The sequence below is a fragment of the Cibotium barometz genome, chromosome 12, assembly GCF_041138505.1.
Source record: "Cibotium barometz isolate CiBa-2024 chromosome 12, ASM4113850v1, whole genome shotgun sequence".
NCBI lineage: Eukaryota > Viridiplantae > Streptophyta > Polypodiopsida > Cyatheales > Cibotiaceae > Cibotium > Cibotium barometz.
The window spans coordinates 56,461,452-56,474,993 of NC_141057.1; the positions used below are offsets into that span (position 1 = coordinate 56,461,452).

Sequence of the window (13,542 nt, forward strand, 5' to 3'; positions counted from 1 at the left end):
GATATTTGATAACCCAGCATAATGCAAGCCTCCATCATAGCCTTAACAGTACATCCCCTCGAGGGTTGGTTTTCCAAAATGTCCCCTCTTTTAGACTAGATTTTAACTCTAGGTTTAGTCCCCACAAGATTCTCTATGAAAACAACAAAAGGGTAATCCACTTGTTTTATTGAAGGTTGGAAGACCAGGCTGCCCAGGTTTGCAGCTTTTAAGAGGCCGGAGGAGTAATAGAATATAATAAAAGAATTGACATAAAGGAAGGGTCTTAATAGACACGTCACACCGGCCACCAGCCGTGAGTGGAGCAGAGTCACGGTCCATGAGTTGGCGAAGGCAGTTTTGTCCATGCACGAGCAAGGAATCCTAACAAACACGAGCAGCAACATGATGGTTGTGCACATGTGCAGTCAGTCGGCTGGCCTGGCCTTTCATCTCAGTAGCCTCTTTTTGCATCATCATCTGCTTCCTCAGGGGGGAGTGGCCAGGATGATGGGCGGTGGGGTGGACGCGGTGGAGGCGCTGCTGAGCGCTTTCGATGCCGGCATGACCAAAGCTTGCCAGGAGAAGGAGGAGCTCTGGCACGCCTACGTGGCCCAGAGCAGAGTGGACGACGCGGAGTGGATGGGGAATCAGCGCTCTCATTGGTCCGAGGAAGCTGCAAGGCGAGCAAGAAAAGACAGGTAGTTTTTCCCAGATTTTCTCTGTTTCATGTTTCTATTTCTCATGCCTATGATCCCATTAAAATTAATATATTAATGAAGTCCACCTCGTATCTATCTGCATGGTAAACACATGAATACAACAATCCCATCAGCCACACACCCCTAAAATACTTGTATGTCCGTATGTATGTATGGTCCCGATGCATACATGGGTTGAAGCTGGCCTCGCAAGGAGATGGCCTTATAACAAAGGTTGCTACAGGCTACTGTGATCCAAGTTCCGGAGTCCATCCTAAATCTGTAAGCCACGAAAGACATGCGCTAAATAAACATAGGACACCTCCTCACGGAACCAAATATCTTGGCTCCTCAGTACTGCGAGGCACTAATAACATTTGAGACCCCTTAAGCTTAGGGAGGTCACTCCACGATATGTAAAATGCTTTTAATATATGTTCACTTACAAAAGGGAAAGGCAAAAGTCTTAGGTTGCAACACATCTATCAAGACCTCAACTAATTCACCGACCATCCCTGAATATGGACAGCTTATACTACAAAGTCATGAGCAGATCGTCGGGTATGGCAGAGACGTTAATCCGTTCAATAGTTAGAACCAAAAGTAATCTGATATGCTTTGATATCAAGATCACTAAAGCCAAATTTGAGGGCAAAGATGCTTGATTTTGTGGGGTTTTTTTCTTCCTTTTTTAACGATGCAAATTGGGAAGAGGAGGGGGAGGGAGATTCTGAAGGCTGGAAACTAAAAAGAACTAAAGAAACTACTGCCAAAGTCAAACCCAAAACGTCTATCTTATAAAGGCTGGAGGCTGAAGAGAATATTGTTGCTGCTGATTTGCCTGCATTTACAAGCTGCTGAAGGGAGAGGAATTTGGGGATGGTCCAGTTCAATAATGCACAGGAAAGGGGGACCTGTAACTGTTCTTATAGATAGGCCCATGCTTGCAAATCGGCTGCTGCTCACGACAGACTGCATGGCGCTGCCCACCCAGCCCGCCGACCTGTATCCATCCATGTGCGAAAACACTTTGCTTTGGGGCAGCCTGTCAGCCTTGCAAGACACAAACGGCCTGATCTGGACCATATCTGATAAGTGTACATGTTACATTCTCCTCACTAAGAGTGCCGCTATCCTGATGTCAACAAAAGTATGGATAAACTCAAGTCTTCTCTCACCCAAGATATTGGACGTTGTGAGGTACTCTGACTCCTTTTTCAAACCTTACATTTTGTGCCCTTGTCTTTTTAACATGAAAACCTGCAAATGCATTCCCTAATGCACTGGATCAAGCACCTCCTGATCATGAATTAACTGATGAAAGTCCTCCTGTACAAGCACGGATCATGAGAAACCTCTTGAACTCTTGGCAGACTCCATTTCAGAGGTCAAAGAAGCATATCGTTCCACTAGTGCACGTATCACATGGATCTTCAAAATTGTGTGCGCAGAAAATTTAAAGCTGTCCCGTCGATAAACTTGCCATTAAAATTGTAGAGGTTGCGCTGCCAAAGGTTTGATGAAAACCTGCATCCATGTGTACTTTCTTGGCTATGCATGCTTAGAAACTCCAGATAGTTAGTCTGCCTTATGGACACACTCGTCCTGCTGAACATACTCAAGAAAAGAGACTTCGTGATATACTGAATCAAAAATTGCAGCCATTGCCTTTCTAGCTTCTGCAATGAGATGTGCAGCTCTTGTGTGTGGTCATACATATTACTATGCCTCCTTGAGGAGCAGAATCAAGGGAGCAAAATAAATCACCTTGAGAAGTAATATGGTTGCTAGCACCACTATCAAACTACTAGACATTTTGATCTGTCATTGACATGAACACATCATGGGCGGAAGGATCATAACTGTAGAGTGCACAATGAATGCCCAATCATCCTGTGCATAGTTTGCTGATTTCTTCTTTTTGGCACTTGGTGTTGATGGATCAACCACAACCATGTCTGATTCTTTCTTATCCTGCTCTAGCCTTTTTCTACATTCATTGATATGATGGCCTGACTTTCGATAGTAATTTCATTTTCCTTTCTTCTTAGGCTTATCACCCCCCTTGTCGGAATCCTTTGTAAAAGACCGAGTTAATTATGTCTTTGGCATATAGCTGCCATGAGAAAATGCTTTACCTTAACGAATACCTAATCTCCCACACACATACTAAGTTCAGTTTCCCTGAGATTTCTCTTCTTGCAAGAGCATTGCAACCAACTCATCAAACATAAGGGCATTGCAACCAACTCATCAAACAGAAGGGCATTGGGGTTATCATTCAACATGAGCCAAAGTCTGGATATGCAAAACCCTAGTATGAATCCGATAAAGTTATGAGAGCAATAGACACCAATGAACTATCCGGATAGGCTTCATCGATACATGTAAGCTGCTCCTTGAGATCTTTAATTCTTGTGAGGAACTCATCCAATCTAATAAATCTTTCTCATTCATATGCTACAAATCTAACTGCTTGGGTAAGTAGGCTACTTATGCCTTGTTACGCACCTAGTAAAGTGCAACAAGCACATCCCAAGCTTGCTTTGCAGTTTTACATGAGAGAATATGAGGAATAATTCTCCTCTTTAACAGAGAGTGCCACCAATGCATGTGTTTGTGTATCCCTGGTATGATGGAGCTCTTGTACTTGGTGGGCATGAAGTGTTGTGAGCTCATGGGTCTGGGTGACCTCCTTTTAAATTTGCTCTTTAGCTTGTTCTAACTTTGCCTTGAGGTCTACATTTTCTTTGATCCTTTGTACAATGGTTTGGCTAAGGACCATATTATTGCTCTCCAGTGCTTTATATATGTTCTCTTGCTCCTCCGTGGCCTTCAAGCTTTTCATTATGACATCTTTATGTGTGGCTTCAACTACTGCCAAGTGGTCCTTTAAGGTTTGCACTTGTGTGTTTGAGTCGTTAACCTGCTTCCAAAGGGCAGCATTACGAACATGGAGCATGTGTGTTCTGGAGGAGGTGGCAATGCTAGACCTTTTGCTCTTGCTGTGCCATAGTGCACTTGTGCTTACACCTTCTTCGAGTCCATCATGTGGTTGGTTCAGCATCTCATCCAAACCTTCCATTGTTTCTTGCATGAATTGTTGATAGTCAACTTTTTGTAGGGAGGCCAGCTGGGGTATTCTTTCCTCATCTTCATACCGCCTTCTTTTGCTTGGGCTTATGGCGCTGCACTTCTTGGTCTTTTGCTTGCATCATTATGGGCTGCTGGTTCATGCACTTGAGCCGTTTGCTGCCTCAATGCCTTGTGTTTGCTCAGACTGTACTGGTACTACTGATGTTGCTTGTTCGAGCGCTATCTCTGTTGGTGTGTCTGCCAGAGTTGAATCTTTAAGTGGGGATAGGTCCGTGAATATCAGCTGTACCAGGCTCACTTGCTGCATGGGCTCTTGTGTGGCTTGGCTAATTGTGGTTTCTTGCAATGCTTCTTTGTACTGATTTCCTGTGCCACCTCTGCCTCTAATCTTTGTGATTCTGCAGCTATGTCGGTGACCCCCCTCATTTTCTTTTCTATCTTCTTCTTTCTTCCTTTCTTTATCTCCTTCATAATAGCCCGGGTCTCCATTAAGACAGATTGCCACCTTGCATTTCTTTAGCTGTCAATGTTGGTTGCTCAGTAGTGCTAGTTGCAGTTGCTATACTGGTTCGCGCTCTGGGAGAGGCCTTTTTGCCACATGATTGAGAACTTGGGTTAGCAGGTACAAGTTGCAAATCTTGGACTGGTGAGCCTTCATATATTTCTCCATCTCTCTATGAATATAATAGGCCTAGGCCTCCTCCTTCTCTTCATGTACCTTAGTTATTCTATTCAAAGACACCCTGTTGTTGTATCTATCCAACCACCGGCTTGACCTGGATCATCAGTGACATGGCCCTGTAGGCTTTCTCTGTAGCCTCATCCTGGATATTCTCGTACTCGGCCCCATTGGAGTTATAAAAACTCTTCTTGAGCATTGCGTCCAGAGGCATTTTGTTGAATGTGTGGGCATGGACTTTGACTGCTGGGGTGGGAGCTGCTGCAGAGCATCACGTATGAGCTCTTCCGTGATCAGGACCTACTCTGTAGTGACATCAACCTTCGTGATAGTGCCCTATTTAATACCTTTGTCATAGGTCTTTATGTATTCGGCGTCCCTCCTTTCCTAACCTTCGTAGCCTTAGCCTGACAGTGTTGACTAGACTAAATCATACAAGCATAGAAGAGGCATAATTCTGGAATGCTCTCTCTCTCTCTCTCAATCTCTCTCAAGACACAAAGAAGAGCTCTCTATAGCACAAAAGGGGATTGTGTCTTTTCAATGCTTTATATACATTTGGCCCTTATTCACACTTGGGCGCCTAAAACTCACTTAACTAGGCCTTGGATGGCCAATATCTCATAATATACAACTTTTATAGTGCCATTTCATGACACTTATTAATGTCCTTAATTAGAAGAGCATGTTTGTTAATCCAAAATGGGATTAACAGTTTCTAGTAAATCACTAATGTGACGAAGGAAACCTACAAAGTATATAAAGAATTACAAAGTGTGGAAAAGATACTTAGCTGGAATGCATAAATTGATCATAATGTTGATGATGCTATTGAAGCGCTTAAAGATATGCTTGAAGATGCGATGTAGAAGATGACGATGATGGGCATATCTGCACACCAAATGCTACTACTGCAATATAGAAAACCCAAAATCGAACAAAAGCAATTTGAAGTGATACTCCCTCGGGATGTCTATGGAAACAGTATACCATGCAAATGAGCCCCGAAATGCGCTTGAAACGTGTCAAAAAATTGTTAATGTAGGATAATACCCTATAAAGCATACTTCTTCACCTAAGAGGGTAGCTCAATCTGAAGTTCCCATCCGTGAGTTATAGACCATGCCACCCACATGCTCAATCTTTTTGCTAAAGCTTTTCGTAGCATTGAGGAAAAGATGGGGGGAAACTGGGCTCATATATAGGGACCATCTAGATTTGCATACCCTTGTGCTCCATATTGGTTGAGATCACCTTACAATTTGGGATGAAGTCTTTTTTTGTTTCAGCTGCTTCTATTTTGTACGGTCTATTCATACTTAATAGAAATAGAAGTCTTCTTTTTGCATGAAGACCGGGACAACTAACCTACTCAGAATGGCCACTGGTGGGTGTGGGGGAGAGGGTTGATGTTGTGCGGGTCTTTTAGATATTGGGCTGGAGGGTTTCATAGGGATTCAGGGTGGCTATCAGGCTCGCCGAATCTCCTGACAACTCTATCATCATGAAGTAAATACGAGTAACGGTTCAGAGTGGGAACCGTCACCTCGGGGCCCGCACTAGGACCTGACAGTGGAGCCTTGAGGTGATTTTGGCCACGTCACATGGGCCACCTTTGTTGATGTCGAGGATGGCAGGCAGGCTACCATTGTTGTCTAGGGAACAACTGTTGCTAACGAGCCTTCTAGGGAGAAGGCCTCGAGGTCATTTGCGGCCCGTCATTGGAGGGGGATGAGGCCCGTCCTTAGATGCTTGCTTCTGCTGGAAATGAGGTAGTGCGACACTCGATGGTGGGAGGGTGAGGGTGGTCCCCTGGCTAGTCGCCCTAGCCAGAGCGGTGATCCAGGGCATAGTCACGTAGGGACGGGCAATCCCACTACCAGTGGGGCGAGCGGCCTCACTGGTAGAACGTTGGCACAGACAAGTCCTTTTGAGATGAACAACCATCCGACGACAAATAAAATAGTGTATGGGGAGTCTACAAAACTCTACTTGCTGTTGAAAATGAGAGCTGTCGAGGCGAGGAATCGAGAGGAACTTGGGAAGGTTCTTAGAGGCAATGCAATGAGCACCCACTGTAGATGATTATTTTTGGGAAATTGTGGAGTCTCTTAAGAGGCGACATATTGTTTGAGGTTAGGGGTGGCCATAGGGACACTACAATTATTGACTTATGGGCACCGTGGCGGCATGGGTTAGTGTGAAAGGGCTTATTTATTAATACTAGTGGGCAGCCCGTGTTTTGTACGTCTTTTGAGATTCCAAATTCAAATTCTACCCAAACCTCCTCCTCCCCTTACCAAACTCCAAATTCTTGCCATGTGGTAGCTTTGTGAAAATCTTCTTTAAGATAATATAGAGAAGTATGCGTTCTTGCTTTGTTTATATCCGATACCCTATATAGCTTAGTTATAGGCTCATAATTGCATTTCCTTGAAGGGAGGACTTCCTAGGGATCAAGACCCAAGGGGATCCTTGGCCATGGCTCTAGCTACACGTAACACAATTGACAATGGGTTTTAGTGGTATGGGATGCTGGAGTTTGGGTGACGAGTATGGTTGTGGTTCTGGTTCGGAGCTATGGTTGGATGGTGAGCCACCTCGATGCTATATGTATGTGTGTTTGTCTTGTAGTAGTAGTTGGGGAGTTAAGGGGCTCCTTCAGGTTCTTCCTACATCTTCAGGGTTGCTAAAGAATTAAACTCATGTGTGCACAAACTAGCACGTGTAAGAGTGATAGCTATTGTTGTGAAACAAGCCAGGTAGTTCCTTGCTTGCTTGTTGAGAAATTTTCCTAATCTTCCTTTTAACCATGTTGGTAGTCCAACAGCATGCACTCTTTCAAGATGTCTCAGGGACAGGCCTACTAATCATAGTGATGCTTGAGGCGATTCCTCCACCAATTGAGGGTTACACCTATCAATGCTATGCCCATGATGGAGCTGAAAAGTGTCTTAACCTTTTGATGAGGTGAGGGTGGCTACTATGAGCTCTCTTACCATCCATTTTTTTGTTGAGCATGGGTGACTTCAACATCTTTATCATCTAGCTTGCTCTTGTTTTGTGACACGACAATTGAATGGTGGTGTTTTGAAGTGGAGATGTGATGAAATGGAATGGGAGTTTTAAGAGGAGGAATCAAAGCGTTACCATGTTAACCACTCCATTGGTTAACATGGTTTCACCTGCCCAACTTTCCTTAAGGCGGTTTGCCATCTTACCAGCTCGAACGGGAACTTATCTTTTACAAGATAGTGCTAGAGCATATAAGCGGTCTTACCTTGACCTTAATGTCAAATAGGGAAAGTCTAAAGACTTCATGTACAAACTTGTTTAAGACTAGTAATAGAGGCCAAACCATTTTTAAGTTTGGCCGGCCTAGTGTAAAAATGAGTCACTTGTAGATAAGTGATTTTTGACACAATAAGAAATGGACAATAAGTGATTTTTGACACAATAAGAAATGGACAATCATTTCCTTACAATAGAATACTTATGAGCTCCCCTTCTTCTCTATTCTTGCTTCCATTTATGATTTTGAATCTTGCATGCTTGATGGATGCTTGCCAGAGAGGATTGTTTATAGGCTTCCCTTTTGCATTAGCTTCTTCTTCTTCCCTCGCCTTTTGTGAGAGAGAACCATCGCACAACGGCTATCTTGTTTTGCCTCGGATGTGACGACAGAGTGAGGACGCGACGAACAAGCTAGCACACTGAGATCGGGTAGTTGTAATTGTACCTCCAAGGTAAGGCCCAATAACACATGCTTCGATAAGGATAAGGTCAGCTCTTGACATAAACATATTTGGTGCCAACGGGGACTAGACTATGGCTTAGCTCCGTTCATCCGTTCGTTCCAAGATATTGGGATTACCCATTATTGCCCAATATTCAGGAGGTCACACTCCAAAAAACATATGGTTTTGGAGTCTTGAATATGCTTAGTTTGTTGTTTTTTATTTTGATTTGAAGCTTGTTGTTTAGGGGATCTCTTAGGGAAGGGTAGAATCTTGATTTCATTGGCTTTTTGCATGATTTTGAAGTCCATAAGGCTTTGATCTTGTTGCATTAAGCCAAGGAATAGCTTAGCAATTGTGATTAGGAGTGGAATCCACTCCGAAAACATGAGTATTAAGCTCCATTAGGTTTGGGATAGTTAATTTGTGTTCATGCATTTCATAAAAATTTTGTGCATTGTTTAAATTGGTAGCTTAGAAGCATACAAATTTTAAAAAAATCCTTACTTGCATAACCACCATTAACTAGGATTAGGACCCTTAATAGTCTCCCCATCAAGTCTAAAAAATCTCAAAAAACTCCAAAAACCATGCCAAATGAGCTCTCGGGTTGGGAGATGTAAGTCCAAAGTTCCACGAAAAAAGACGTAAGTATGGACACATGAGCTCGGAGACGTGAGATGTGACCTTGGACACATGAGCCGTGAGTCTGAGCACGTGATCCTATAGATGTAAGTCTAGAGGTAAGTATACTTAACATGATCCATGAATTCGCTCAACCGTTTATGCCAGCAGTGGGCAGGGCTAGCCCCAAGGCAACCTCAAGGCCAACCCCAGCCAGCACCTCAAGCAAGATGCCCACACCTATTTCCACATAGAGATATGGTTTAGTGCCCTTTGATGCAAAGGCCCACACCATATTGCAGAGTGCCCGCACAAAGACCATGCATGAAATCCCTTGAGTGCTCGAAGCACTTGGAAACGTGTGCTAAAATCCAGTAATTCCTTACGGGACACAAGTTATAAATGCAGACTTGACCATGCTTACAAGGATTGTCCCAACAAAGTCTGTTACCAGTTCGATAGACTAGTTCAACGAGCCTTAACTTGTGTCACCAACCTGGACATTTCCTATTATGAAAGGGGTCTAGTGGGCCCTAGGACTTTGAAATATTTAGAAAGTACAAGCTTTGGGAATGGGAGATTATCCACTACAAAAGATCTAGTGCACCTACAGCTTCGTTCTATGTGCTTGGGATAGTTTCTTGGACACAAAAATGGTCATTGGAGCTCAAGTGTCAACGTGGAAAGCATGTATGGCGAGCTCGAGAGGATTTGGGAGAGATCTGGTATTGAAACATGGTTCTACACAAGGCGCTCACATACATTTTTAATAAGGTTGAATCTAGGAGGATTACTATTTTTGAACAATCCCCAATGGAAATTCCTTTTGCATCATTGCATCATTAAATTAAGCAAATGGGGGGACTTGTGAAGCACCTTTGATAGAATGTCTTATCACATGCACGGAAGCTTTGTGTCTTGTTTCAGACCTAAACACCTTTCATAAGAACAACATAATGACTCAAAAAAGAGATGGAGAGAAGAGAGAGAGATAGCTATATTTTCAGTATATTTAGTACAAAAAGATTTAGTACAAAAAGAGAGATAGCTATATTTTCAGTATATTTAGTACAAAAACATTTAGTACAAAAAGAGTACAAAAAGATTTAGTACAAAAAGAGTACAAGTTCTTGGCAGCCCTAGGCATGCCCCAAATGTAGTCTTGACTCCAAAAGTCCTAGTCTATGATCAACAAATGCTTGGTTGAGCCATTACATAGGCTTTGGGACACCCCATATGCTAGCCAAGTACTCTCAGCCACCACCAACAAAAAAATACATCAAATATTGTATAGGCTTTGGGACACCCCCATATGTTGGCTGAGTACCCTCAACCACCAGCAGAGAAAAAATACATCAAATATTATAACTGTTGCCAACTAGCCGTGTGGTACTCCTCCTAGTACCCTGCCAACCAGGTCCTAATCCAAAAGGGATCCTTTTTGGTATCCTCTAGTGCCCTCCTCAAGCCCTAAAATATCAGTTTATCGGCTACCCTTTAGGGATTTAGCTCTAGGATGAGCGTGTCCATGTGGATGCACATGACATCCCCTTCGTCTAAACTTGATGTGACGGGATTCCCACTTCTGGCCGTGGATGATTGGCATTATTCCTTTGTCTCCTCATAGACTCCCCAACTTGTCATCCTTCCCTTCCTGGCAACCTTTTAACTGAAAACCTTGCCCTGTCTCCAATTCCACTCCAAATCTGATGTAGATTTGGGCATCTGTTCCACTTTGTTCCCTTTCCTTTTGCCATGTCTCTGAACACAAACATGAATCCTTCTTCTTGAAGATTTGTTCCATGCATCCTTGGCTCCACCCCTTGGATGAACTTCATCATAAAAGCCTTTCGAGCAGCCCCAAATGGCTACCGACTCTCATGAAACGCTCCCCTTCGGTTTGCCTAACACCAACTAGCTTCAGTGGGTTTTGACCCAAGCTACGTTACTCTCCTTGGACTGTGCACCTTCATCTTGGACACCTGTAATGATGGGGAAAAGAAAGCAAGAAAGATTGCAATCATAATGGAGTACCACATGCACTCAAGGGGGTACCACCATAGCCATAGAAGCATAGAGCTCCAAGAAGTATGATTTCATTAGTAAAAGTGTGTTATGACCTTAGTTACAATACTCACTTATATACTTGCTCACCAATTCACACTCATTAATGTTGGGCCTCATACTTGACCAGCCCCATAACCATGCCTATGAGCCTCTCCTTATGTACAAACTCAAGCCCCTTTCATTACAAACCATCCCCACCCAAAGGTTTCATCCTCAAAACCATGTATGGAGTAGTGTATGGGCTGTATGAATCCTTCTTGACTTCCCACATGAATGTGTAAGTACATTTGTTGCAATTCCAAAAATGCCTTTCACAAGAAAACTCCACATAGAGCTGTCCACTTATTTGATGTACATATGGACTACTCTCTATGATATCCATAAGCCTACGGAGTCTTGTTAAACTTGATTGATGAGTAGTGAAGTATACCAATGACCATGGCTATCCGTACAGTAAATTTATAGCAATGGCATCCTTCTTATCATCATCCAAATCCATGCAAATAGCTGTCCAAAAACACCAACAGTTGTATACTTTATCATCATCCAAATCCATGCAAATAGCTGTCCAAAAACACCAATAGTTGTACACTTTATCCACTTTGATTCATTGCTTGTAGAAGCTCCGAATGGTCTTTTATGAAGCCTTTGGACTGCCAAGAAGCCTCTTCATTAGGCAAGCCTCTCCACTTCACAACAAGGTACTCAACAATAGACCTATTACGAAGGTGTCTTTCCCTCATTCCAATCACCTTCTCTGCCACATGTTGAATCATTCCCTCTTCATACATTGGAGAAAATCATCAATTACTTCCAATTGAGGGCCCACATACTTCTTCAAATGTGACACATGAAATACATTGTGGATCCTTGTGGTAGAAGGTAACAACAATTGATAGGCCACTTCACCATTCCTTCTCAACACCTTGTATGGTCCATAAAAGTGATGAGCAAGCTTTGTATTGGTGTCTCCCTTCAAAGAATCATACCTTGACTTAGGGATTCTTAAGAACACATAATCCCCTTCCTTGAACTCCACATGCTTCCTCGATTCATCAGCATATTGTTTCATTTGGTTTTGTGCCTTAGCCATGTTATCCTTGCACCTTTGCATTATTGCACACATTTTCTCAATCTTCTCTTTGGCTTGAGGATCCACCTTTTCCTCATTGAATGTAATGGAAGGTATATGCATCTTATACCTATACATGGCTTCAAATGGAGACATACCAATACTCATGTGATATGTATTGTTATGGCAAAATTCAACTAAGTGCAGCCATTTGTCCCATGAAGATTGAGTGTCATAACAATAGTGTCTCAAATAGACTTCAAGCCACTTGTTTACCCTCTCGGTTTGGCCATCCGTTTGCGGCGGATGATAGGTTGTACTTGGAGTGAGTGTAGTTCCCATGGAATCAAATACACTCTTCCAAAAAAGGCTCTCATGAACTTGGCATCCCTATCACTCACCACTTGCTTTGGCATTCCATGCAATCTAAACACATGCTCCATAAATTGTTGAGCCACCATAGAAGCTGTATATTGCACCTTTGTGGGTATGAAATGAGCCGCCTTTGTTAGTCTATCCACCACCACATAGATTCTATTCCACCCTTTCTTAGTAGTGGGCAGCCTGGTGATGAAATCCATCGCTATGTGGGGACTTTCCTTCCGGAATAGGCAATGGTTGCAACAATCCACTCGGTAATTGATTTTCCCTAATTTTGGTCATGTCCCTCAAATTTTAGAGTGGTTGCCTCGATTTTTGGTCCACAGTGACCCATAGCCCCTTAAAACATTAATCAAATAAAAAATCTTAGAGAATTCCAACATTCCACGCTCTCCATGCCCTATTTCTTGATGAAGAAATCAATCAAAATCAAGAAAATTCCCAAGAAACTCCAAGAAAATCAAGAAAATGCAGAATTTTTAAAAATTTTCAGAAATCTTGGATCAAAGACAAGGCTCTGATACCACTATAACGATGGGGAAAAGAAAGCAAGAAAGATTGCACTCATATAATGGAGTACCACATGCACTCATGATGGAGTACCACATGCACTCAAGGGAGTACCACCATAGCCATAGAAGCATGGAGCTCCAAGAAGTATGATTTCATTTAGTAAAAGTGTGTTATGACCTTAGTTACAATATTCACTTATATACTTGCTCACTATTTCACACTCATTAATGTTGGGCCTCATACTCGACCGGCCATAACCTTGCCCATGAGCCTCTCCTTATGTACAAACTCAAGCCCCTTTCATTTACAACACTATTAGTGTTTAGCATTGTTGAACCTAAAGCTCTGATACGAATGTCACATGCGTAGAAGCTCTATCTTCTTTCAGCCCTAAACACAACCTAGTGCAAAATGCAAAGAAGAGATGGAGAGGAGAGAGAGAGAGAGAGAGTGAGTGAGAGAGAGAGTTGTATTTTAGTACATTCATATAGTACAAAAAGGGTACAAGTTCTTAGCAGCCCTAGGGATGCCCAAAATGTAGTCTTGGCTCCAAAAGTCCTAGTCTATGATTTAATCCCAAGATAGGAACTAGATGATTCAACAAATGCTTGGCTAAGCCATTATATAGACTTTGGGACACCCCCATATGCTAGCCGACTACTGTCGGCCCGAGTAGAAAAATACATCAAATAT

General features: G+C 42.7%; 1 protein-coding gene across 5 annotated transcripts in view; it reads left to right on the plus strand.

Moving 5' to 3' along the window:
* Positions 1–359: 359 nt before the first annotated feature.
* Positions 360–13,542, plus strand: part of LOC147633619 (uncharacterized) — a 55,483-nt gene continuing 42,300 nt past the window's right edge. For 2 of the 5 annotated variants that reach the window (XM_086806753.1, XM_086806754.1), the window contains exon 1: positions 362–680. In XM_086806753.1, coding sequence (XP_086662879.1) covers positions 385–680 — 296 coding nt within the window. In that variant the 5' untranslated portion in view covers positions 362–384. Of the gene's footprint in view, positions 681–13,542 lie in introns of all 5 variants that reach the window. The other 3 variants (XM_086806759.1, XM_086806752.1, XM_086806755.1) reach the window with 3 other exon arrangements.